Source organism: Vidua macroura, chromosome 12, assembly GCF_024509145.1.
Source record: "Vidua macroura isolate BioBank_ID:100142 chromosome 12, ASM2450914v1, whole genome shotgun sequence".
In the NCBI taxonomy this organism is placed as follows: domain Eukaryota; kingdom Metazoa; phylum Chordata; class Aves; order Passeriformes; family Viduidae; genus Vidua; species Vidua macroura.
This window is the reverse complement of record NC_071582.1, coordinates 20,074,420-20,100,628: the sequence shown is the minus strand read 5'-3', so window position 1 is coordinate 20,100,628 and position 26,209 is coordinate 20,074,420. Positions and strand designations below refer to the sequence as shown.

Sequence of the window (26,209 nt, the reverse complement as noted above, 5' to 3'; positions counted from 1 at the left end):
CGGGAGGAGACCCTAAAGTTGTTTTTTTTTTTTTTTGCTTTGCTGGCTGGGAAACTGTCCCAACAATATGTAGTAGTAGATGTATTTGTAGCTGAGCTGGTAGTGGTACTTGCACACTTGTTTTTCTGTGGAATAGATGCTGAACAATTTGGTAAGTGGATGTAGAGGTTTGCTGGATGAGAGAGGTATTAGGGAGCGTTATCCCTCCATTAAACCTTTCCAGTGGGGTGTAGATGATCTGCAGGCAGCAGTTCCAGCCCTGCAGATGCAGTCTGTGCGTGGCTGTCCCTGTCTATAATTTGCAGTGTGGTTGGGTCCCATTTTCTCACATTACAGAACATTTTTGCTGGCCAAAGGAAAAGAAAATCATATAAAACGTTCTAAAAGTCTCAAAATGTGTTTTGAAATGTAGCAAAAACTGTTAGAAACAATCTCCACCTGTCTTCTATCACACCATGAATTCAAAATTTAATTTGGGTAGAGAATGGTTTCAAAACAAAACTGAGGTTGGCATGTATGTCCAAATGTGGCAGGGTGAAAGCAGGTCACTTCTGTCACTCTTGGTTGATGGACTTCAACATTTTCAGTGACAGATTTTGGGTTTGAAGCTCAATATTGGAAGATTTTCTGTTTTCATTTGCCTTTATCTACTGTGTCAAGAAAAATAGAACATTGTTTGGGGAACTTCTCCTTTTAAAAAGTTGTTGTATAGTAAATAGTTGTACAAAAACATGAACAGGCCGCTCTGCTGAACTGTGCTTTGGATGAAGTAATATTTACATTTTATAGTGCTTGTTTTGGCTTTCCTCCCCCTGATTTTCTACAATTTGTTTTCTGCATCCCTCCCTACAAACACAGTTGTATTTCAGAAATCCTTTCCATTCTTTGGTGGTGCCTTTTGGCCATAAATACTGTAATCTAGAAAGAAAAGTGGGAGTTTTCAATCTGGCCCTACTGAGATTTGTCTGTCATGGATCTTGTGGGATACTGGAACATCCCTTTCTTGAATTTTTGTAGGCAGGGTTGAATTTCCTGGGATTTTGCTGTGGCACAACTGGAATGATCACCAAAGCAGCCTTGTTAGACCCTCTTAGTAAATGCTTTGATTTGATTGAGACTACAAACAGCACTGAAAAACAAACAAATAACACTTGGTGAGTGAGGGAGAAATGTGTAGAAGATGTGGGATATGCCAGATCTCGCCCTCAGGGTGAAGTCTATTCCTTCCTGCCTTCTCTCTGCCACTTACTCTGCCTCCTCCTCTGAGCTTTCGTGCTGTGGATGACCAGTTCCTGCTCACTTCGCTGTACTCATCCTGCTGAATCTAGATTAGCCTCTGAATTTAGGCCTAATCTTTCTTTCTTCCTCAGCACTGCTGAGCACGTCTGCTTGTCCCTCAGTTCTTGGCTACATTCCTGTTTTCTTCTCCCAAATTCATGGTCTTTTGTTTTGTCCCTGTGATTTTATCCAGCACTTTTCTGTTTCCCAGCACCTTTTGGAGATCCTTTGTTGCCAAGTTTTCTGAGCTCTCTTGATTATCTTCTCAGCTGTTTGGATCAGAGGTGTAAACCATGGTTGTGAATGGGCCTGCAAAACACTTGGTAGCATTTCCAGTGCAGTGATGCAGGACAGAAAAATCTTGGGTTTTCTCTTGGGTTATTGTCGATTTTCTTCTTTTCTAATAAAAATTGATGGAGCTTATTGGAGGCTGGTGGCTTCCTGAGAATTATTGTGTTGTCTAACATCACTGAGTGTAGATGTGTACAGTAGGGTCTAAAAACTAAAGTCATTTATCACTTTAGCCCTGTTTTCTGTTGCTGTTGTTTGTGTAACTGTAGTAGGAAATGGGAAGAAGAAGTACAGACATTGTCCTACTAAAAATGAAAATGCTGTGAGAAGTTCTGTTTGTATTTGGGTAATGATGTAAGTCCTTTGCATTCTTGTTTCTTGAAGTAGATCCTTTACTTGATATGTAGAGGACAAGAAACTAGTTGTAAATTAGTTCTGCAAGTAATACAAAATAGACCTGCAAGTACACTGGCAGCAGTTCTGCCTGTGCTCCTTGTGATGCCTAAATCTATATTTTTTGCTTTCATTTAAGTTTCCTCACTGGTTTTCCAGAGAGCTGACTAGAAAAGAAGTTTTTTGAAGTGTCCATGGGGAAATTAATCATGTGTTAATGCTGCCTATTTCTTGGACTTTTTCAGCTGTGCTTGACATCTGCAGGTGATCCCAAAATTTATAATTTCTGGCACTCCTGGAAGCTTGATATTAACGATTCTCTAGTTGGAGAAAATTGTCGTGCTGCTGCTGTATTCTCTCTTTGTAGTCTTGTCAGAAAATGTTCAAAGTCAGATACTGGGAAGTACCTGACTGTAACTGGTGCAGGTCTATGGTGCTGTGTGGGTTTGAGATCACTGGGGCTGGATTCACTCCCTAGGCTGTCAGAGCAATGAACTAACAGTGCTGATTGCTCCTGTGAGATCTCAAAGAAATGGCATTGTAGATTGGTGTTATGAACAGAACCTTGAACTTGGTGATCCCAGAAATACAGTTCTGATAATCTAATTCCCCAGATTTTTCTGCTTCAGGAATGGAAGCAAATCTTTCATGGTTTGCCTCAACCCTCCTGAGATGTGTTTGTTCCCAGCCTCTCTTATGTTACACTTTGTTTGCTACAGTCTTCTCACCATACTCTTCTGAGAGTGTTCTACGAGTCTTGGGGAATAGAAGCTTCCTTTAAAGCAAGTTCTCTTTTTACTACAGCCTTGCTGATGCTAATGACTTGTTCTGGGAGCCCAGAGTCTCTCTGCCTCCAGTGAGGTGCTATCCTCAGTCCTGTGGTGCAAAACTGCTGCTTCAAAATGCTTCAAGGTAGCACAGGCTCCTGGGCTTGCAAGTTCCTCAGTGTAAAACACAAGTTCAGGCTGGCTGTGGTGATACCAATGTTTAAAAGTGGCCATACTGGTGTTCACCACATCTGAAAAAAAATTATGAATTGTGGCAGTAAAGGGCAAGAAGACTGTCACCCACTGCAAGAGGAATTGGGGTAAGGTGACTAGATGAAAGATGCTGATTGTAGAGTAAGAAGGATCTGCTTAAATATCCAAATCTTGCAAAGAAAAATGGTTTAAGTAGATTTTGAAAGGTTCTTGGGCTGAGAGAGCACTTTGATAGCTGGCTAACACCTAGGAATAGACACAAAAGGTATTGATTGTCAAAAAATAATGGAAGAGGTGAAGTAATTTGAAGTGGCTGGCTCATCTCTGATTTATTTTGGTTTAAAGCATTAAATGTTGTTTGCATTCTTAAAATATCAATGCAGCATAAAACTTGATATTTTGTTTCTTAGCTTTAAAGTCTGGTTTAATTTACTTTTTTAGTGAAGTGATAAGTAACTTTATCTTAGCAAGGAGTCCTACAGCAACCCACAGTGTTCATTTCATGTGACTGGTGCAGTGAAGTGTGCAGAAAGTAAGTTTCAACAAATGTGTTCATTGTTTGATTCTTATTTTTACTGTTTCTATAGGGAATGAAACTTTAACAAGAAGTCTATGTTAAAGCCTGGCTGACAGCAAGAGAGGAAAAGTGTAGAAGCAATGCCCTGATGAAAAGGTAGGGAGCACATTGGTAGAGTGGGCAAAAGGCTTGTGTTCTGCCTTGGGAATTCCTGTGAAATTAGAGGGCTTCTGCTTTGTACCCATGATTGTTTGCTTGCTGTGAAGAAAATATTGAGGGGGGGAAAAAGGCTTGTCTGAAAATTTTGCCAGGCAATTTTGGCAGTACAGAGATGGGGTGAAGTTTTTTCGTTGTGTAACTGCAGTTACTCCCATGTCTTAAGACTGTTGAGCTCCCATGTGATTTGTTTGGTGTTATGTCTGAGAAGTGGTTCTGAGTAGCCAGAGCAGGACTGACTGATCCAGTTAACTTCACTTTGCTCTTGCATGCCCAGCTGACACATCTCTGTGGGTTGGTTACTTCAACAGCCTAATGTAGCAATGCACTGATGAGATGAGATGCTGGGGACTGTTAGAACTTTACTGGCATTTTTTTAATAATTAGCCTCTGATTTGTGTCTCTGTTCATCTGCTCTTCATGTTCCTTCAAAGGGAGTAAGTTCTTGGAGTGTTATTGTATGATGAATATTTAAAAAAAAATAAATCGCCAGCTTTGAACTCTTTTAAAAAAGGTTGCTCTGCACTGGTTTCCAGCGTACTCTAGGAGACATTCATTGCTTGTTTACACATGGAACATCTTTGGAGTCAGGATTACAAAGGGAAATATCACCTGGTTTAGACAGTAAATGGATCTAATAAGGAACTCAAATTAATAAGCAATTTAATATTCTCAAAGAAGAATGCAGGAAGGAATGAGAATGACAACAAGGCAGATTAAAAGATTACAAAGCAGTTGTTGTATTTGTCTGTCAGAGGTGGACTGGTAGAAATTCTTTTAATGGAGTCAGAGGGTCCTTACTGCTGCCTGAGAAAGTTGGCTCCTGGAAAGAAACTGGCATGGCTGCAGCAATTCTTCTGGTCTGCAGCTACTTGTAAATTATCTCTGTAAAATTCTGTGGGTAGGAGCAGGTTGTAGGGATTAGATCAGTATTTTTTTCCTTGCAAATGTTGTAGTGCATCTGTAGTAAACTACTTCATGAGGCATCGTGCCTGTTCCTGCGGCACAGATGGAATATATGGCTCATCCACATCAGTTCTGGTCATGTGATGGGGAAAAGCTGATGTCTGCTTTCCTCTTATAGTATTTGAATGAGGAATGTGATCTGTTCAAAAAGCTTGGAAACTGAATGAATTACAATGGTGGTGACGAGCAGCAAAAATCTTCAATTAGTATTTCCTGAATGTTTATGAAAAGATAGGATGTTAGAAAATTACATTGAATAAACAGTGAAAATGTGTTTACCCTTTGTCTTTCAGCAAAGTAATCAAGCTAATAGTTTGTGGATCTGAGAGATTATCTGATTGTTTCTCCTGGTCCTACATTTTTAGAAGTTACAAAAAGCTCTCTCCTCTATATAGTCATGATCTAGCGTGTGTGTGTTTAATAACTTTTTTACACATGACTTTGTTATTTGCAAGGATATTTTGATTCTTTCTAATCTTTATGGTGTTTAATTTACAGTTGTATTAATTGTATGACATCCATTAAAACTCATTATCATGAAGTGGCTCAAAGACGATATGTTGGATTTTTTCTGGGGACTTTTGTAGGAGATTATGGTTATGATCCCATGGTATTGCCTTCAATGTGCAGCCTTTTGTCCCCAGGTTACTGAAGTGTAGAGAAGCAATGGAAGCTTCTCAGTGTGGCACTCCTGATGTTGAATTTCATCTGGAACTAGCTGCCTCAAGCAACCCTCTTGTGCAGTGTGACTTTTTCTGCTGTGTTTTTCATGTTTGTTTGGTTTGGGCTTTTTTTTTTTTTTTTCCCTCAAAAATGTCTTGCAATATGGTGAGATGCTGTAGGGAGATGAGTGAGGGTAAAAAGATTACAGTATGGAAGTTGTAGGGAAAAATCTGCTACTCCCTGGATGGAACATGAGCAGCATTCCTGACCTCCCACACAACACAAACCAAGGGGTGCAGTGGAGACCCCCATGGCCAGGCTGTGTTGAAACCCTTGCAGAGGAGGGAACTCAGGGACTTTGTAGCTGGTAGAGCCACACAGCAGCTGAAAACCAGGGGAGATAAGGAAAGAGATCCTGCTGTGGAATCAGCAGCTGTGGAGAAATCTCTCTCCTTGTCCCCATCCCAGGGTTATCTCAGGTGCTGTCCTGAGATTCACACCAGAAAGGCACAACCACGACTCACTAAGATGCACGAGGCAAATCACTGTGGAATGGCTTCATGGTAGGAATTTCTACAGAAATTCTCCATCAGTTTATGTGAAATGCTCTTCACAGAATGATTATTTGTCAGTGAGTTAACTCACAGTTTATATCTCCTTTCTGGGGTCTATTAACATAAAGTTTGCATAGATCTGCTCTGCCAGTAACCCGATGTTGAAAATTTGAGTATCACAGTAGCTCTAGTAAAGTCTAAGTCAGCCTTAGACTAAAATACCACTTAAGTTAATCTTTTTTATTCCATTTTTAACTGTAAGCCTTTGTATCAAAAGACAGAAATCATAAAACCATTGTAGAATCCCTGAATGGTTTGGGTTAGAAGGGACCTTAAAGATTCTCATTCCACTCCTGCCATAGGCAGGGACACCTTCCACTGTCCCAGGATGCTCCAAGCCCTGTCCAACCTGGCCTTGGACACTGCCAGGGATGGGGTAAATATGAAGGGATAATTCATCATTAGCCAGGCCTTTTTTTTTTCCTTCTTTTCTGTAAAATCTGCATTAAATTATGAAAGTCTTGCTGACTTGTGTATTATGTGCTATAACCTTAGGAAGCAAATTTATGTGATAGCAGGTGTTTGTATGTAGGGGATTCTAATTTTAACTATCTCTAAATGAGGAGAGCTTGTCCCAGTTTTTCTTGAAAGTGCTTTTGGGAATAAAGGAATGTTTGAATTTAGGACTTTTGGTATAAACTTTATATGGAATAATGGTGAGGTTTAAATTGTGTAAAGGTATGATTCTCCAATATTATATACATATATACATACATATCATTCTGTTTATTTGTAATGCTAAACTGGAGTTTAATAATTTGTAATGATTAAAGTGGAGTAGTGCTGTTAATACACTGGAGTTATAGGTTCTGCTTGCAGTTTTAACAGCCATCATTTGTATAATTTTTGATTACTAAAGTGTTTAGTAATCAAAAATTATATATAATTTCATCCTAAAAGGCATAATGAATCACTCTAGAAATCGGTGTAGTTCTGTGAAATGGTGCTGGTAAGAAAGGGGAAAAAATCTCAATGTTACAATAGCTGTAATGTAGTTTCACAGAGAATTGTTAATGTAACAACATACCTAGAACTTCTGTCATGTTAGCTGAACGATGTCAGTATTTGGTCTTATGCCAGCCTTTAAGGATACTTTGTTAAACATCTCCTTCTCTGCATTTTGCTGGAGCCAGATGGACAGAGAGATAATAGGCAGCATGTGCAGAGGTTGAGTTTGTGTGTCTTTGAATATATCACTCAGGGAGGAGTTTGAATTTGTAGTTATGGCTTTCATATATATGCTGAGTAACATATTCCAGATGTGTTTGAAATAACTGTATGTAGGCTAAACTAAGCTCAGTTTTGTAACTGCATTCTCTCTTCAAACACAAGCTGAAGTTATTTTCAGAGTGTTACTTTCCTATATATTGGTGATTGCCTGCAGTAATCATGTTTGAAGTGTTCCATAGTGCTTATTAGCCATATAGAAAAATAAAAGTTAGATCATTTGGGCTTTCTTCTTGGCATTTTCTAGAACAATGTAAATAAGCATAAAATAAAAAAAACTGTACTAATTTCCTTGCAAAGTTAGAAGCTTCTCAAGCCAGTCCAGCAAAACACAACCAACCTACAAAATAAGAACTGGAAGAGGGAATTGCCTCTATTGTGCTGGTGGATGAGGTTGGTAGGGGGGACCAGGCACAGCCTGACATTCTTCCTGCTTGAGCAGGGGCTGGTGCTGGAAATCTGAGGCCAGCTTGGAACAATTTGATTAAATGCACATTGTCAAACTGGGACATAATTTTCCAAATTACCAGTAAGAAACGTCTGAATTTATTATGTTTGAGTAAAAATCTTGGTCAAATCCAAGAATCATGATGCCATGAAGTTTGCTAAGTCTTAACACTTGCTACCTAGAGCAAGAAATAAAGGGAGATAAAGCAATGGGAATAAAAGTTACATGAAAACTGAAGTCTTCTATCAGCCATTCAAACTGTTTTAAATTCTAGTTGTTCAGTTTCAGAATGTCAGCAAGCTCTTGAAACTCCTGTGTGGTAACAGTTTCTCTTACAATAAAATTTTGCACCCAAACAAAATTAATTCAACAAAAGGGAGTCTTAAATAGCTTGTCTGGTTTTAAAAGTCTGGAACTTGATGACAGTAAACTTCCTGAAGCTACTCTAGCAAAATTCCAGTGCATATGGGTGTCTTGGTAAAACATTTTTAGCCCATTTCTCAATGTTCCACATGAGAGCAGAAAGCATTTTCTTTATTTGCAAGCTATGATTTTCTGGTTTTTAAAATAACCATAACTTTATCATTTCTGACCTGTATTTCTTTCTTAGAAGCTGTAACACCTTGTGATGGAAGATGGAAGACAAAGGGGCCCGTGTTGCTGATTACTTTGTTGTCGCAGGACTAACGGATATCTCAAAGCCACTGGAGGAGGAGATCCACTTCAATGATGCCTGCCATAAAATCGCCAGACCAAAAGAACCCATCACAGACGTGACAGTCCTCAATAAATCCCTGGGGGAGGAGGTTCCTCAGGGCTATAAATGCATAGATGTCACTCCCTCGGGCCTCTCTGCAGATCTCAATAACGGCAGCCTTGTAGGACCGCAGATATACCTTTGTTATCGCCGAGGGAGGGATAAGCCTCCACTTACTGATTTGGGGTGAGTGCTTTCCCCATTCCAGTGGGTGATTTTCACCATTTTATTTAACTAAGGAGCAGATAAGGTAGGTTTACGGAAATGCCATACTTTTTAAATAAAAGGCAAAACTCTAAACAGGAAGACAGTTGTTGACTTGAGCATACTGTAACCCAGTATGGAAGGGAAAATGCATGCTGAGTGGATTTTAATGACAAGTGTAATCCTTTCCGTTTTGGAGTTTTCAAAGCCATTTATAATTTTTAATGTATATGTTTGGATTGGGATAAGATGCTTAACCTATTTAACACAGATTGGAAAGAGATAAGTTATATGACATTCTTAGGATCAGGCAATGAATCTTTAATAGAACTGAAAATATCACTATTTTGCAGTAAACAAAATGCTTAAAAGCAATTATATACAAGGAAAACCAGTATAGTTTCACCATGAAGCTTTTCTGTTAGAATACAGTTGGAGATAATGGGACCTGAACTTGTCAGTAAAAATGTTTTGCTCAGCAATGAGACAAGAGCTGTGATCAAAACTCAAAAGTGTTTTTTAAAATGTGCCTCCTGACGTTTTTCCTTCCCTTTTTAACTAGGGTATTATATGATGGGAAAGAAAGAGTCAAGCAAGGCTGTGAAATCATTCAGAGCACCCCGTATGGGCGGCCTGCCAACATCAGCGGCAGCGCCTCGTCCCAGCGGGTGTACATCACCTACCGCAGGGCCTCCGAGAACATGACCCAGAACACCCTGGCTGTCACAGACATCTGCATCATCATCCCCAGCAAAGGAGAGACTCCTCCACACACCTTCTGCAAGGTGGACAAGAATCTGAACAATAGCATGGTAAGATTCAAAAGCTGGGCTTTGAACGCTTGATACTCACGGATGTGACCTTTGTGGAGTACTTGTGGCAGCTCTTGGAGTTCCTGGTGAAAAATCTTCATAAGAGGTCTCCAAAGATAAATCAAATATTGGAAGAGTTGGAGAATTGCATTCCTTTGTTCCTACTTGGAACAAAGTCTTTCTGGAAGCCTTAGAGCAAATGTGTGGGTTTTTTTAGTGCTGACTCCAGCATCTTTGGATTGGTCCTTTAGAACCTGTTGAGTACGTGTGTGTAACTGGAGGTTTTACAGATGTGGCTGTTTCTGACACTGTTTTTACTGTTGTGGTGGGAATTCTATATCTAGCAACTAGCTTCTGTTTTGTTTTCCATCTCCTCCCTTTACCTACAATGCTATTTTATAAATGTTTTTCTCCTCAGTAGTTTCACAAACTTCTTATTTAAAGAAAGTTGTGTGTGAGTGATGTTGGCCTGTGAGCACATTTAAATGTGTTGACTGTAAGCACATTTAAATGTTTAATATGGTTCCAAAGCCTGACCTGCTAAAATACACAGGTTTCACACAACTTTGATTTGCAGAACTGAATATTTAGGTGTTTTCTGGGTAAATTTGCAGCTCCATGTGCTGGCTCTTGCAGGGTCCTCAGAAGTCAGTGTGCTGAGGAGGATGCTGACTGCTCTGCAAGTAGGATCATGTAAAAAAGATCATGGGAATTGATTTGTGCTTGTTTTTAAATAAATGCCTGTAGGCATTAACCAATGGATTTTTCAGTTCTGATAGTTCCCATATTGACTGGGTTACGGGAGTGCTGCCTGATGGAAGTTGTTACACCTTTCTCCCTTCTGTAAAAGCTCTGTGTTCCCCCTATGGGTGCTGCTCTTTTCTGCTCCATGGCTTTCCTTGTTCTTTATTCTCATATCCAGAAACGGAGAATTTAAATACTTATAATTATCAACATTATTATTAGTTATATTCAGTTATGTCCATTTGTTATACTTCATCACTTAATCCAGTAACTTTTTATTTTACAGTGGGGCTCAGCCGTCTATTTATGTTATAAAAAGTCTGTGGCAAAAACCAACACCATATCATATAAAGCTGGTATGTAACTACTGTGTAGCTTTTTTTTATCTTCAATTCAGAATGTCCAGGCTCATTTGTAATGTAATACATTTTATACTAAAGAATTGACAGTATCTAGCCATTATTCAAAAAGGAATCTCTCTAAAGAATTATTTTAAAATCATGTCAGAAAAGAGGCCTTAGAACTTAGCATGGGTATCATGCCCATGCTGTTTTAAAATTTGTGTTTAATTTGGAATCCCAGCTATGTTCTGATAGGTTTCTACAAATCTGGGTGTCTCCCATTTCTGTTTGTGTTACTGGTAACTGTCTCTTAAGGATGTGTGTGTATATGCAGAAGAAAATGCCACAGAAATTATTTGATGCATTTTCATGATCAATTTCCTTAAGAAACATTTTGAAGAATCGTGCAGACTTCCACACTGCCTCGAGCATCATTGGCACTGAGCTCTTTAAGTATTTTTGGATCGTGTATCATCTTTATTTTATTGTTTTATTTATAAGGCAGAATTAGATTTGCTATGACTGATGAAACGTGTTGGCTTTACATTTGTTGTTGGGTTTTTTTAAACCCTGATTTTGTTTGGCATACAAGTCCATGAGCATGATTCACACTTAAGCTTTAATCCACTTACATCCCTTCTAGAGGCTGCTCTCTGTAAACAGGAGTTCAGGATGCACTAAAGGGTGGACAGTACATTTGTAAACAAATACAAATTTTTAAAAATTTTGATTCTTGGCATGAAGAGATCCACTGCCCTTCTTGGTTACAATTTTTTATTGCTTATTAACATTCCCATTTCTGTTAGGAAAGTGCATAGTGATTGTGCTAACAGAGAAATCCTAATCCTAAATCCTTTCATGTGGAATCCGTTCTCAGTGTGGAGTCCCCTGGGCTGGCAGTCAGACAGGATGGATTGCTACAGCCTCCCATGTAACTGAGGACCTGCGTGCTAAAAGCCTCTGCTTCACATCTTCATGTTTTACAGCTGTGTCCAAAATAAGTCTAAACACATTGGCCTGGCAGCACAAGAGCTGAGTCCTCAGCTGAGGTGGATCAGCATAATCAAATTGATTCTTTTGGTATTAAACAACTATCTAGCAAACATATATTTTTTAGGGAATGTTTGTTGGTCAGAATTAATTGGTGTCACAGTTGGAAACATCAGTCTTATTTCTCAAGTATTCACATTACCTTTTTTTAAACTAGGTTTTAAGTCTTTGCTCATACTCATGATGAATGTGAGCTATTATATAATAACAGGTGAGATGCACACAGCCTGAAAACAGGAAAAGATAAATCAGTTATGTATAGTTTCTAGAATGGAAAGTAGGATTTCAGTGTAATACTTTAGTCAGGTGATTCTCCTTATGTCATGGGAGCATCTGCCCCTTCCAGCTATTCCCTCTGCCTAATTATTTACACCTTCACTCATCTTCTGAAGTTACTGTGTGCTCATATATGAATTTTCTGGCAATTATTTTATGGAATGAGCTATTCCAAACCTGTTTCTGCTGGCTTTTCTCTAACTGCCTCTCTGCTCATTCTATTCATAGGTTTAATATGCAGATATCCCGAAGAAGATTATGAATCATTCCCATTACCAGAATCTGTGCCTCTTTTTTGTCTCCCTATGGGTGCAACGATTGAATGTTGGCCATCTAACAGTAAATACCCTCTCCCAGTTTTTTCTACATTTGTACTAACTGGAGCTTCTGCAGAAAAGGTATTTTGAAACCTTGGAAAAAAAGTTAATTCAATTGAAAAAACTCAGTTGTTTATCTGTTCAGGATGATGATAATGAATGTTTTCATAGATGAGTTTGAATCTATTCTCTTGGGCTTGATTCCAAGACTGCTTTGAAGAGTGACTTGCAGTAGTTTCAGCTGATCATAAACCTGAGCTCCTCTGCTTTCCTGTTAGCCTGTGAAACTGGAGAGCTATAAAATTGGACTGCATATACATGCAAGTAATGCTATTTTTATTGCAAGCATGGAAACGACCTTGCATGTACATACTTGTTCTGAAAAGTAAATTGGATGTCAGGGGATATGGCTTTGAGTAGTGTATGAAGGATTCCTAAAATAGCTTTAAAGGCAATTGGAGGAGCAGTTGACTCTTTATAATCATTATGTTTCTCTCAAATAAATTGTTTTGTATATTACTCTTTCTCATATGATATTAAGTGTTTTAATTAAATAATAGACAGTCTGGATTTTCAGTCATAAGAATATTCCAAAATGGATTACTTCAAAAGATCACCATCTTTTGCATTAATGTATCTTTTCAAACAATAATACAGACTTGATTTTCTGTGTGTTTGGGGTTTCTTAGATTGCTTTGAAGATCAAGGCAGAATTACTGACTTCACATCCACATTGTGTTTGCAGGTATATGGTGCTGCTATTCAGTTTTATGAGCTGTATCCTGAAGAGAACCTCACAGAGAAACAAAAATCTCAGCTGGGATTAGCAGCTGGTGTCGAGGGAAAAGACACGTGCAGAACAGTGCAGACAAATAAATGCATCTGTCTGCTCTCTCACTGGCCTTTCTTTGATGCTTTCAAGAAGTTTCTTACCTTTCTTTATCGTTACTCCATTTCTGGGCCACATGTCCTCCCCATTGAGAAGTAAGTAATTTCCAAAATTCATAACTGTAATTTCAGTTGATAAGAGGGTGGGGTTTTTTTGTTCTAAATTTGCCATAATACCCTTTCTTTACTTCACTCATCAAACATTAAATATAATGGCTGCACTTTTCTCCTTTGATTAACGTATCTTTACCTACTTTCTGAAAAAGTCTGGATTTTTATTTGTGATTTAAGTGCCTGCAAAGGTTTCTGAAAGCTTTTTTAATTAGCTTTGCACCCTTTAGCCATAGTGATTGGAAAGAGCAAGATTATAAATCCTCTCTTAATCTTGCACACATCAAGTTAGGAGAATTAAATTAGTAGATTTGCATTTTTTCAAATGCCTATTTGTAGTGTAATGAGAGATGATAAAGCAGATTGAATATTTTGCACTAGTAATTATCTTCTATTTGTGATAAATAAACTTAATTTCTTTCTCACATAAAGGATTTCACATTATAAAATGCAGAGGAAATCCTTACACCAAGAAATGGTCAATACTTGTAATTGATATGTAGTACCATGTAACATTTCTAGGATAATGTAATCTTTTAATGCAGCAGATTTGAAACACACTATTTACTTTTCTATTTTATTACACATCAGTTTTTTTCTACTTCAACTTAAATATTAACTTGCAGGAGACTTTGACTATATGGATTAAGTATTTCTGTGATTGCTTATCCCCTTCATTATTGCCATTCCCATCACTGAACTTGTTTGAAAATTCTGATAGTGTAAACTTCCAATTATATATATATGTATATATATTTTTTTTTGTTTGTTTGTTTGTTTTTAAGTTCAGGGGTTTGGTGTTTTAACTTTTGGGAATTAATAAAATAAGTAGATAAGAGAAGTGCTTTATCAATTTGGATTTTATGGATTTATTCTAATTTCTCTGATTTTTAAACTGGTCAGTTTACTGTGGATAATTTAAATACAGGATTTTAATGAAGTATCCAGCCTACTTCCTTTGGCTGTTTTAATGATGATGGTTTGTCTGTGGCTGAGCACTGTCAGTCAGCTCAGCTGCTGCAAAGAGCTGCTTTCCCTTGTTGTGTGACATGTTCCAGGCTTGGGCCAGCATCTTCATACACTGATAATAAAATAAAACCCAAATCAGTGCTTGTTTCTGGGTTTGTCTGAGTTTCTTCCGTATGTAGTGGTCTGTGTCATAATACTGGTGACATCTGTAGAAATCCTGCTAAAGTATGTGCTGTAAGGTGAAATTTAGGGTGGAATACCTGTTTCTCATGGGTTTTTATCCCATGTAGCTTCTTTTAATGTGAAACTGTCTATTGTGTAGAATTACACTTGTGTAAGTTTAATTCATGAAACTGAGGACTTTGTCATATTCTAAAAACATTTTTCTGTATTTGTAGTATGTGAAAAAGCTTTAAAGCTTTTTCATCAGCAATTTTATATAACATTTTGTATTTAGAACTGAAGAAAATGGATGAGCTTAATGATTCTCCTTGATATTCAGCCATGAATATTTTTCTGCAAGTAACCAGTTCTAGTCTCTGAGGTTTAATGCTATTTCAAACTCTGTCAGAAGCAAGATTTTAAAATGGGACTGTGATGTTCAAATATCAATATTTTTACTTTACAAATGAAAAAAAAAAAAAAACTCCTTGTATTTTGTCAATCTCACAAACAGAGTTTGTATTCTGAAAGAGAATCTGCCATCCCATATTCTTGTGATCAGTAGAAAAATAGGTTTTCAAGGTCAGAATATCCCAATAGGGTTTAGGTGCTGGGATTTTTTCTCTGTTTTCTAAGTATGTGCCATTTTTATATAATAATTTCTCTTACTGTCAAAAATTTTGTCTTGAGGTGAAGCAGTTTAAGCTTAATTTCTACTAAATCAGTATTTTTTTTTTCCTGTAGACACATTTCCCATTTCATGCATAAAGTACCTTTTCCATCCCCTCAGAGGCCAAGAATTCTAGTTCAGGTAAGTGTAATTTTCTTTAATAACCGTGTCTAAGGTAAAGATAAAGCAGGTTAATAAATGAAAAATGTAGTTTTTGTGCCCAGATTATTCTCGTTCAGGATTTCTTTTTCCTAAATTCATACACATAATGTGAAAAATCTGTAAAACTTCAGTTTCCAGTTCAGTTAATGACTTCAGTGAGTTATTACAAGAAGCTGTTTAGTGAGCTTAGAACTTTTTTTTTCAGAGTATATGGAAATTAATGAAAAACTGCTCCAAGCCAGCATCTGGTCTGACTTTTGCAATAGCTTTAGACCTGTTTTCTTCTTGCTACTGTATGAAGGCTGAGTGTAAAATAAATAAAACTAAAACCAGATGTGAAATGTACATCCATGATTGCCCCTCTTCCCAAAGGGCTTTGTGCTCTCAGTGAGAGCTGCAAGAGCCACACCCAGTAACAGCCCCTTTATCAAACCTGGCCCTTGCTCTATCCTCCCTGCAGGGCTGTGTGGGAGTGAAATAATTACAGGAATTGCTACCTGCTCTTTGAAATTTCAGCCCTGTCACTGTTGGTAGGAGAGAAAAAACCCTGGTCTCGAGGACTTCTGAAGTGTTATTAAATCTTTTTATTTCCTCCCGAAGATGCGAAATAGTTAGAGAGGTGTTAAAATTTTTATTGCAGAGAAAAGAGAGCTCTGTTGCAGTCAAAGTATTCTACCAATTGTGGTTTTGATTAAATAGTTACAAAGTGATGCTATTCTGTTATTACTTGTATAACATAAAATATGGAAAGCCCTGTGCAGTTCTGAGCCTTAATTGTGTAGCCCATATGGTAGTGAAGTCTTTCAGAGCAAATACAATCCTGGGTTATGTCTTTATGGCATGTACTGAATATTGAAGATCCTCTTTAGTGTATTCTAAAGGAGTGATATTTATTGCTGCTACTGAAAAGGGATTAGAGAACAGTTATGCTGAAACTTCCACTTCTGTCCCTTTTCTTATGATTTTAAAGTTCAACTCAAAACCCACTTCTTGTTTTAGGTTTGTTGGTTTTTTTTTTAATTCATATTCAGTAAAATATTTGTGCTAGGAAACGCTAAACACCTATTTACAGAGATTATGATTGAGTTTAGAGAAAAGCTTTTAACTTTTTTTGTCTGAGGTTTTAGGGAATTTTGTCAAAGTATATATGGGTTTATATCCTGGAATGAAGTCTGAAGATCTAGATATAAGTGTTGTGAAAATTATGTCAGTTATACCTTATTTTCAAAATGTTATGTGCATTAATTTAGTACAGCTTTAGGAGCTGATAGTACAGATGGAGAAAACACTGCTTTTACAGTAGGCAGTGGCAATTGAAATCTGTGAATAAATTCTTCCTTCCAGCAGCTTCCAGGGACTTAAGTTGTGTTTGAAACTGCAGTGAATAAAATCACAGGTGATTGTACCTTAGACTTTTCCTCAAAATTAGTGTGGGAAATGGCAAACTTTCAGGATTCCATTTCTCTCTGAGGCCTGTTAATGGAAAATGTGGTAGTCTTTTGCTAAGCAATTAAACTTCTAAATCTCAAAGAAATGATAGCCATTAGTAAAACACTATGGAATGTTCCCATTTGCCAGCTTCCAGCTGCCAGTGTTGATGGGTTCCTTCTGACCTAGGATCTTTCCTTCTGACCTGAGATCTGCTGGACTGTGTCCTGCTTCCCCTCATTGCACAGAGGTTGCTGTGCTAATGTATCACAAGCTGCAGACTTCAAGAGCATGTGGAGTAATGTTCCTCCCTCTGGGGAAGGGGGGTAATAAGTGCCCCTTCTGCCCTGAGGGAGATGTGCCCCTTGAATAGATGCTTAATTGTGTTCATGTGCTTTTGCTAAAGCACAGAAGTCAGAGGATGTCAGGCTGATGCTTTCTTTCAGAGGGTGGTTTATGAAGGTTTGCCTCAGGCTGGAAAAATGAGTCCTCTGAATTCTTCCTCTGAACAAGCTAATGGTGCTGGTGCTCCCAAGGTGACTTACTTGACAAATCCAGCCTGTGATGTGGCCATCCACATTTGTCAGGGAAGTGGGATGTGAGATGTGCAGGGAAACAGCATTGCAGACTCTTCTTAATTCCCTGTATTTGGTGGCTCTCCAGGCACAGCATTAGGTGACTTTGTGCTTCCAAGTCATCAGTCTTGTCTTCTAGCTTCTATTACCTGGTCACCTGCAGTGAGTCTAAGGTGAAACACACTCAAACCTGAAATGTTTCTAAAAACAGTCTGAACTTGCAGCTCAGTTGTACAAACTGCTGTGGCTAAGTTATTACTGCTTTTAAACAACAGAAAATGCAAGAGGATTAAGCCAGCTGGTATCTTGTTACCCTGGATTTACCATGGCTGAAAACATCAGCTGGGCTTTGATAAACTGATTGTCTCTTGCTATTCGTGTACTTACCTGAGTCTTCCTATTCGTGCTGAATATGTGAATGATTTGCTTGATGCCATGTCACCATAAGAAAGAAACGTGATTTAGTAGGATCTTCCTGCATCTTTAGCTAATGCACATTTTAAAGATTCTATCAGAGCTGAGCAGTTTCTACCAGCCAAGAGCCTAATTCTCATACGTCTTCAGAAGAACATATAGCTTTATGTTATGACCTGCTATCTCTCCCCTTTATGAATTTTTATCCCTCTCTTTACCCCTAAATCCAGAAAGAATTCCCCCCCAGCTCCTGAAAACTGTGTATGAAATATGGGTACTCACAGCCCTTAAAGTACAGAAGGCTTCATTTTTCAGCAGTTAATATATTCAAATTTTTGCAGTATTAGCTAGTTTAAAGTCTTCTTTATGAATATGCAATGTATTCAGTTCTGGCCAAGAAAGGAAGATCATGCTTTGCCCAGTTTTTACTAAAAGATCCTGATGCATATCATTGCACAGCACTTCTTAGAGTGATACACAACTGGGGTATACAAGATTCAGCTTAATTTCAATTATTTTTAAGTGTTCTTTGTTGTGTAATTTCTGGTAAGTATTTCCAAAGTTCAGAATAAAAATAATGTGTTTTAAAATCTTTTCTCAGCTATCTCCACATGATAACTTGATTCTTAGCCAGCCTGTGTCATCACCACTCCCACTAAGGCAAGTAGCAGTATCTTGTTAATTGTGAGATGTATTCTGATTTGTGTTATGGAAAAGATTTGCTATTTTGAGTTGCAGTTGTGTAAATTAACTCACCTTGTCTGGTGCCTTTGGAAGCTGGTGGATCTGAAGTTTATTCATGTGATTAGACCTGCACCCTGACAAGGATACACAATTATTAATGTATTTGGGGGGGTTTAAAATCACTTTAGTGGTTCTTGAGGAAGAATATATATCTTATTAAGATCCCCTTTCTAGGAGGTCATCCCTGGGCTCCCAAGATAGTTCAGTTTTGGATGAGAGTTGAAGGAGTTCTATTACTGTCTTGACTTCCATGTCTCAGTGCAGGAGACTGATTAAAGAAACAGATGTTGTCTCCTGTAAATTGCTTCTCAGAAAGAAAAATTGTCATGCCTGTGTCCTGAAAATAGTCTAGACTGAGTCAAGTCTCAAGGAATCATAGTTATTCTTGGGAAATAACCATTCCTCACTGGACAGTGAAGTGTGCCAAATGTTGTACCAAGTAATCTTCTCTAAAAGAAAGATTTGCAGATTCCCGTTTATTTTATTATCAAACATTTCTTTTTTTTACTGTCCCTTTTAACTCACCGGTGTGTTTGTCCTTTAACAGTGGTGGCAAGTTTTCTACACTACTTCAGAATTTAGGACCTGAAAATGCAGTAACTCTGTTGGTATTTGCTGTGACAGAACATAAAATCCTCATCCACTCATTGCGACCTTCTGTCCTCACGAGTGTGACAGAGGCATTGGTCTCTGTAAGTACCAGCTTTTAGTCATACACCTGTAAAAGGACAGAGAGAATGCTTCTGAGCTAAAATCTAGATTTGGTATTAGTGCTGTTAAATGTTACTTAAAAATAAGAATTAAAATAAAGATCATTAGAGAAAAATTACTGTTGTAATGATATCCTATGAAGATAGAAGATAAATTGTTGATTCTTTGTGTAAATAAGTGTTTGATCATCACAGTGCATTAAATAAGAATTACTGATTTTTCCCAACTAGCATTGTGTCTATTCCTATGGAATTTTAAATGCATGATTTTCCCTGCCTGTCATCACTAAGCATTGTTTGCTGCCTCTGCTGTGTGCAATCTGTGATTCTGAAGAGTTTTTTCCTACAAATTGAATTTTAAAGAAATTAGTGCAGTTTTTAATTAATAATCTACATCTAGAATCTCAGTAATAGCAATCTGCCATGTTAAATAATTTTGAAGTTAGTGAAATATGGTTTATTCCTGCATAGGCTGTATTGCACATGTTTAACCTGTGGTTTTGTCTCTGCATGTTTCATCAAAGATGATATTTCCCTTCCACTGGCCTTGCCCATATATTCCTCTGTGTCCCCTGGCACTGGCAGATGTGCTGAGTGCCCCGTGCCCGTTCATAGTGGGAATTGATTCCAGATACTTTGATCTCTATGACCCCCCACCTGATGTCAGCTGTGTTGACCTGGATACCAACACAATTTCTCAGTAAGTTTTCATCAACAGTTTTTCTTTTCTGTTAATTTTTTTCTGCTTCCTGTTTTCAAAAGCAAAAACCAGCTTTTTGGCAAAACTTGCAGGGGTATTTTAGTTTTTCTTTCAATTTCCTTTCCTTCTGTCCATGCTAGTTTAAGTAATTAGAGCTCAGAACATGGCATGAGTGGTGGTTGCTGGTGCAGTAACAGGTGCTTAATACCATTAATCCATCTCTGGTGAGTTGTAACTGGATTGATTTCAGTGCTGAAGAGTGTGGCAGCGTAATCATCACCCTGAAATATGGGGCATTGGTTGGATGGCTCTGATCAAATCTCCACACAGTAAATCAAATTTGATTTTGCTAGTTGGTTTGCAGTCCTCAGTCCAGTTTTAATGGAGTGAAACCTCCTTCTCTGGTGTCTGAACACATTCCAGTGAATGCTTTTTTTTTTTTTTTCCTTTCTAGAACTGGAGACAAGAAAGCTATTGCATGGAAGATCTTACCAAAGAAACCTTGTAAAAATCTGATGAACACTTTGAATACTTTATATCAGCAACTGGCAGAATGTGAGTGGGAAAGTACATAGTAAACTTTACACTGGGCACAGTGTGCCACAAAAACAGATAAATGTAGCTAATTAAACATGTTCCAAAGTTATCAGTTCCATTAAACATTTATTTTTACAGAATGGGAAAATCTTGGCTCTAAATCCAGAGATTAGAAACTATGTGGGAACTTCTGGGACAGAGGAGACTTCACATATATATGAAAGCAGTACTTAAATAGATATCTCTTCCTATTAATGTTATCCTCATACAAAAAAAAGGAACAGTGTTTCTATGAGAAAGGAATAGGAAAGCAAAGTGTAGGCCAAGATCTAATAAAGACCTTTTGTTTTTTGTTTTTTTTTTTTTGCATCCTCAAATTTTGCTGATGTCTTGGCAATTGAAATTGGAATAACTTTGACAGTCGAGCTAATAGTACTTCACCTAAAAATTTAAGATGGCAATAATAAGTGGTTTTTAATCATTAGGGGTTTAAATGTAAGGCACAATTACTGGACATCTCTAAGTAAAAATTAGTTGTTGGTAGAATCCTCAAATATTGCAGAGCAAGATATATTGAACCTTGATGTGAGAAAAATGGATGGGGTGGTTTTAGTGAAATTCTTGAAAACAAAGCACATTTTTTAAAGGCTGTTTACATTCCTGGCTATTGAGGTCACAAGAATTTGTGTCCTGATTAGAACATACAGAAACAGAAGTTTATTGGGATGTACTGCACAAAGAAGTGTATAGCTGATGGGTGATGAAAATTATCTGATGCTTCAGAGTTTTTATACATTTTTCTGGAAGGGCTTTTTAAGAAAAAATCTAAACCTTATGTTCTGTATGTAAAAATAGAACTTAAATCTTACTATAGAGTAGGTTGCTTAAAAATGATATCGAGGTAAGGTTGGCTGTAATTACATGATGTGGAAAGACAGTGACTAAACCATCCTTTCACTTTCCTGAGACATTATTAGAGTGTTACCAAACTGTGTGTAGCAGTCAAGTCTCAGCTAGAGTTCTGATGGCTTTAAAATGTTGGTACACCTACTTAATTAAAGAATACAGGTTTTGCTAGAGCCACATTTTGTCTGTAGCAGCATTCTGCAGTGTTGTGTTTTAATGGCTCCACTTTGCCTCTAAGTGGTGATTTTCTGTGTATGTCAGTATTTAATGTGCTTTTTGAAATGAAAGGCACAATCAAAAAAAAAACAAAACCATCCATGTGTTTGTCCTGAAAATATGCTTCTTTAATCAGCTCCTGTCTAAATTTTCACCTGGTTTTACAAACAGCTTTCTTTGAAGGCTTTTTAAGGCTCTGTCCATGCTGGTTCTCTGTTACTGTAGTAACTCCTGTGCTGACCAGGCCAGTGCATCCTGCTTTTGGAGTTTTCCACAGATACATGAGGTCAAGCTAAATCCACTGTCTCATGTCCTGAGTGAATTTGGGTATATTTTAACCTATTTCAAATGTAATGGAGTTCAGTAATCACTGAATCTAGTAAGTTAAAGAGAATATTTTTGGTCAATATTGAGGGGGGGAAAAAAGTAAAACTCTATTTTGTTGTTTTGTTCACAGTGCAACAGCGACCAAGAGAAGATGCATTAATGGAATTGGCAATGAATGATTATGATTTTAATTCTGGGAAGAAATTGCATCTGTTAGATTTGGAGATCCAGGAAGCATTTCTCTGTTTCATGGCTTCAATCCTAAAAGGTTACAGGTCTTATCTCAGGCCAATAACGGAGGCACCCTCTGAAACAGCCACAGATGCAAGTTCTCTCTTTGAACTACAAGGTAAAAAGTTACAAACTTGTTTTGTGTGTATTGATTTATTATTTTTTATTCTCTTTTATCTAAAGAATAAAAATACTTGCATGTTAGTGTTGTAAATGATGGGGGAAATATAAGTTTAGACAAAAGTGCACAGTAGTGGCAGAGATTGCAGGAAGCTTTTTGCATATAAGTAGAAGCAGCACTGAGTTCTGGTGAGGGCTTTTCCCTTGTGGGCATTCTGACTGTGCTGCTGACTGCACTTTGCAGGGTTCCTGAAGAGCAGAGACCGTTCCCATCAGAAGTTCTACACCCTGATGACCAAAACCCAGATGTTCATTCGCTTCATTGAGGAATGTTCTTTTGTCAGTGACAAGGATGCCAGCCTTGCCTTCTTTGATGACTGTGTGGATAAAGTAAGCAAGTCTTGGTGTGCATACAGTGTTTAGCTTCTGCTGTTGTCTACCTTATCTACCAGCATGTATTTGAAATGCAAGTTTGTTTTTGCTTTTATTGTCCTATTTTCTCATCACTGTAGCCTTCAGTTTTCCTTTTTTTGTTGGGCTTCATTGAATTTTTGCTTCAAATTCTTGAATGTAAATATATCATGAGAACAAATTAGAGATGCTAATTTTCCCTGGTATGTAAACTTTTGAAATACTGGTCTGATGTAAGAAGTGCAAGAAGGAGGACTGAACTGAAACCCAGAATATTACAAGCCTATTTCTATGGATATTATAAGGAGTTCCAGACATCATTGTCATCTTACTGGCTACCTGTACCACTCTGTTCTGGGACACTGCTGTTTAAGCAGGGTGCAGTTGTTTGGGATTTCCTGGAAAGTAGGTCACCTGCTGATTGTTCCATGGGAATCAATGCTGAAGACTGATAACTGCTATTTACAGTTCCTGTTTATGACTGTTTTTTTCCATGGAAGTGCAAAAGAGCTAAAAGGAGCTGTTTTGAAAAGAAGTCTGAAAACAGTGAAGTTTGAGAGAGCTATAAAGGCATGGTATAATGATATTTAATGCTTTTTATAGCTTTTGCTAGTCTCAATATTTTAGTAGCAACAGTTTTCAAAACTCAGCTTCCCAGTTCTATAACATGACTTGCAGGTATTCGTGGCTTGTAAATGGAAATAATTACAAACATTTCTGTAATGTTGAATCAATCCCATAACTCTGTTAGAAACCCTTCAACATGTAGTGCTTGCTTTGCTAAGTGCCAATTTGTGCATGAAACTGGAGCTCTTCTTGACAGAAAGAGTCTCCAGTGGCTGAACTGCTGAGCAGCACTTGGTTTCCTCTGTGCTGCAGTTTAGTTCTCTGGCTGATGTTAAAAAGGATGTTTATTCAGAGTGCAATGACTGTGTCAGTGTCAAATTCTATCTGATGCATTTCATTTTATAGAAGAGTTTATGAGGGTGCTGAAGTTAATGCCCTAAACTAAAGTTATCTTGTCTGGGAGCTCAGACATCTCTTTCAAAAAAGTCATGCTTAGGTTGCTGATGTCACTGTGAGACTGCACATAATCTGTGGAGCTGTTGGAGCTTTCACCTTTAGAAAAGGTTAAGTAGCCATTTGTACAGCTGAAACAGAGACTTGTCTGTCCTAGTGCCAGGTATTTTGCTACTTGATGCCCTGGCCAGCTTCTTTCCACTATAAAAATGCTCATGACAGTTCGGTGAGAGCAAATTTTCCAGAATGCACGTACACTTCTCTAACTTCCATTACTGGCAGTGAAGATTTTATTCAGGTTTATTAATGGGACAGCTGCTTCTGTGCCAGGGATAACAGTGGGGAAATTGAGGCACTGGCATTGCAATGATTTTAGGATTTGCTATGGCTTTAGCATTGCTTGTGAAACTGGATATTCACTGACTGAGGGAGCAGGTTCCCATGTAGGATTTCTTTGAACAGTGATATATTTGCCTCATCTCTTCCCTGCTTCTCCTCCCTGATTTCTCCTAATTTCTGATACTGTTCTTACCACTAACATACAGAGTCAAAATATGGAAGTATATCAAGGACTGCTGTTCCAACTAGAGCTGTAGCCAAGACCAGATATCAAAATTGAATTGTTCCAGTAAAGCCAATATTTAAATTTAATCTTTTATTAGGTGAATTAGTACCTGACAAGATTTTGGATGAGAGTGATGTCATGAGTTGAAAGGTGATACAGTGCTTTCTTCTGGGTAGTTACAGACTACTGGCTTGAGACAAATTTTATGTACTGTGAAATTAGTTATCTATAAAATATCAACTAAGGCCTGCCTTGAATAATTTGTGAGGATAGTTTAAGATGAAGAGTAATCTTTTCTATGTTATTTGGTCCTAGACAGCAGCAGCAGATTGTAATTGATTACCCATTTTGTCAACTGAAAGATACAGTGTAATTGTCTCACAAGTTTTCATTTTTCCAGGAATTCAAAAATTACCTCAATTCAACACACATTTAAGCTACTGGCTTTATTATATTTCACTGGTAAAACTTGTAGCTGTGGGATTTTTACATCCTTAGAAGTATTTAAATTGCAAGTAAGGTTTCGTTTACTGCTGCTTCTCAGGAGCCATATGTTCTTGCTACTTGGCTGGTTCAATTTGCTAATGCTTTCCATCTGTCTCATGCAGCAAAATGTGTAATTAAGGACACCTCTTTGTATATTTATCAAACTTTAAATATTCAAGAATTTTACTGAAACTACTTGATATATTTGCACCTCGCTGGAGGGAGAGAACTGTGGAATATGCTTCTTTTTATACATTAACTCTGTTGCCAAATTCTTAAGGCATAAAAAACATGCATTCTTGGGTTCCACAGGTTGCTTATTCATTTCTTTGAAGTATTCTACCATTTGGCTGTCATTTGGTTGCCATTTAAACCATTTAAGTAATTTAAATTAGAAAAACAAAGCTGTGCCTGTCTCCCTTAACTTCAGTAAAGTCACACATTTATATTCCATTCTCTTGCAGTGCATGTGTATTTCTACAGTCTCTGCAAACTATCAAGACATTAAGTGCTGTGTAGGTGATTGCAGTTGTGGATGGTGCTAGTAGTACCTTCTGTATGCATCAGACAATTTGATAAAGCTTGGTATTGTTTTCAGTGGTTAAAAGAGGGGAAAATATCTTTCTTTTATATTTAAAAATAAGTTTCAAGTTACTGCTGCAGTTGGAAACATAGTTCTAGAAATGGTTGTGTTCAGAAGGATTAATCTCTACATACTCCTTAAAATACTTACCTGAAAACAGGCAATTCAGATTATACCATTAAACACTCATTATTGGGTTGGGGTGAAGTTCACAAAACCAATGCAACACTTATTATTGTCATTATAACTTTGCAAGGTGTCCTTTCATTTAAAGTGCTGTTCTTTGAATCTAATGCAGACTCTGTCCTGTTTATCACGCAGTTGTTAACAGCAGAAAATACAATGCCCTTGGTAACTACTTTTTCTTTTAACTTCCTCCTCCAGGTAGATATGGACAAAACTGGGGAAACACGACTTATAGAGCTGGATGACTCCTACAAGAGTGAGCACACAGTTTTCATAACACCCCCTGAGATCCCTCATCTGCCAAATGGGGAAGAGCACCCTCTACAATACAGGTAGCCTAAGGACACAGCAGGATGCCAGACAAAATCCTAACAGCTGCCATTGTAGAGTTTAATTTCTAGTTGCTTGTGAGAGTCAGGAAGTACAGATTTTTCCTGTCCTCTTATGATGTACAAAAAAAGATGGGTGTGAAATGGCTGTTGTGCCAGTTCTTTTGAAGTCTTAATTTTGTGTGTGTTACACACAGAAGCAATAATACTTAATAAAGCTGGTGATGATCACATTACATTGTGCTGGCTGTTGACACCTTTTATGCTTAAAGTTGAAATTAGTGGACCCAGTCTGTTGTCCTGCTGCTGTTACTGATAATGATATAAACTGCAGATACTCTTTGGAAAGAGAGAATCACTGAAAACTAGTGTCACTAATTTAGTAATTATGTCAGATGAGTTAGTTGGTTTCTTCATTAATTCTGAGAAATATTTTTATATCTAATCTGATTTAATGTTTTAGATAGTTTGATATTGTTCCTATTGATTTTCATAAACCTCAGTCATATGATGCTCACTGGGGACTAAGCTACACAGATTATTTTCTTCTATTTACTAGAATCAATCTAATGCATTTGACACATTAATTAAAGAAAATGCTATGAAAGTAAATACATTTATCAATTTAACAGGTTGAGACTGTTTGTGCAGGCATATGAACCCAT

General features: G+C 37.6%; 1 protein-coding gene across 3 annotated transcripts in view; it reads left to right on the top strand.

Annotated features, from left to right (window-relative positions):
• Positions 1-26,209, top strand: part of DENND4A (DENN domain containing 4A) — a 48,771-nt gene that overhangs the window by 4,591 nt on the left and 17,971 nt on the right. For 2 of the 3 annotated variants that reach the window (XM_053987995.1, XM_053987993.1), the window contains exons 2-15: positions 3,530-3,615; positions 8,204-8,536; positions 9,117-9,366; positions 10,397-10,466; positions 12,006-12,175; positions 12,840-13,078; positions 14,969-15,035; positions 18,075-18,133; positions 18,765-18,909; positions 19,452-19,627; positions 20,082-20,182; positions 21,744-21,962; positions 22,209-22,354; positions 25,414-25,547. In XM_053987995.1, coding sequence (XP_053843970.1) covers positions 8,229-8,536; positions 9,117-9,366; positions 10,397-10,466; positions 12,006-12,175; positions 12,840-13,078; positions 14,969-15,035; positions 18,075-18,133; positions 18,765-18,909; positions 19,452-19,627; positions 20,082-20,182; positions 21,744-21,962; positions 22,209-22,354; positions 25,414-25,547 — 2,084 coding nt within the window. In that variant the 5' untranslated portion in view covers positions 3,530-3,615; positions 8,204-8,228. The remainder of the gene's footprint in view (positions 1-3,529; positions 3,616-8,203; positions 8,537-9,116; positions 9,367-10,396; positions 10,467-12,005; positions 12,176-12,839; positions 13,079-14,968; positions 15,036-18,074; positions 18,134-18,764; positions 18,910-19,451; positions 19,628-20,081; positions 20,183-21,743; positions 21,963-22,208; positions 22,355-25,413; positions 25,548-26,209) is intronic. The other variant, XM_053987994.1, reaches the window with a different exon arrangement.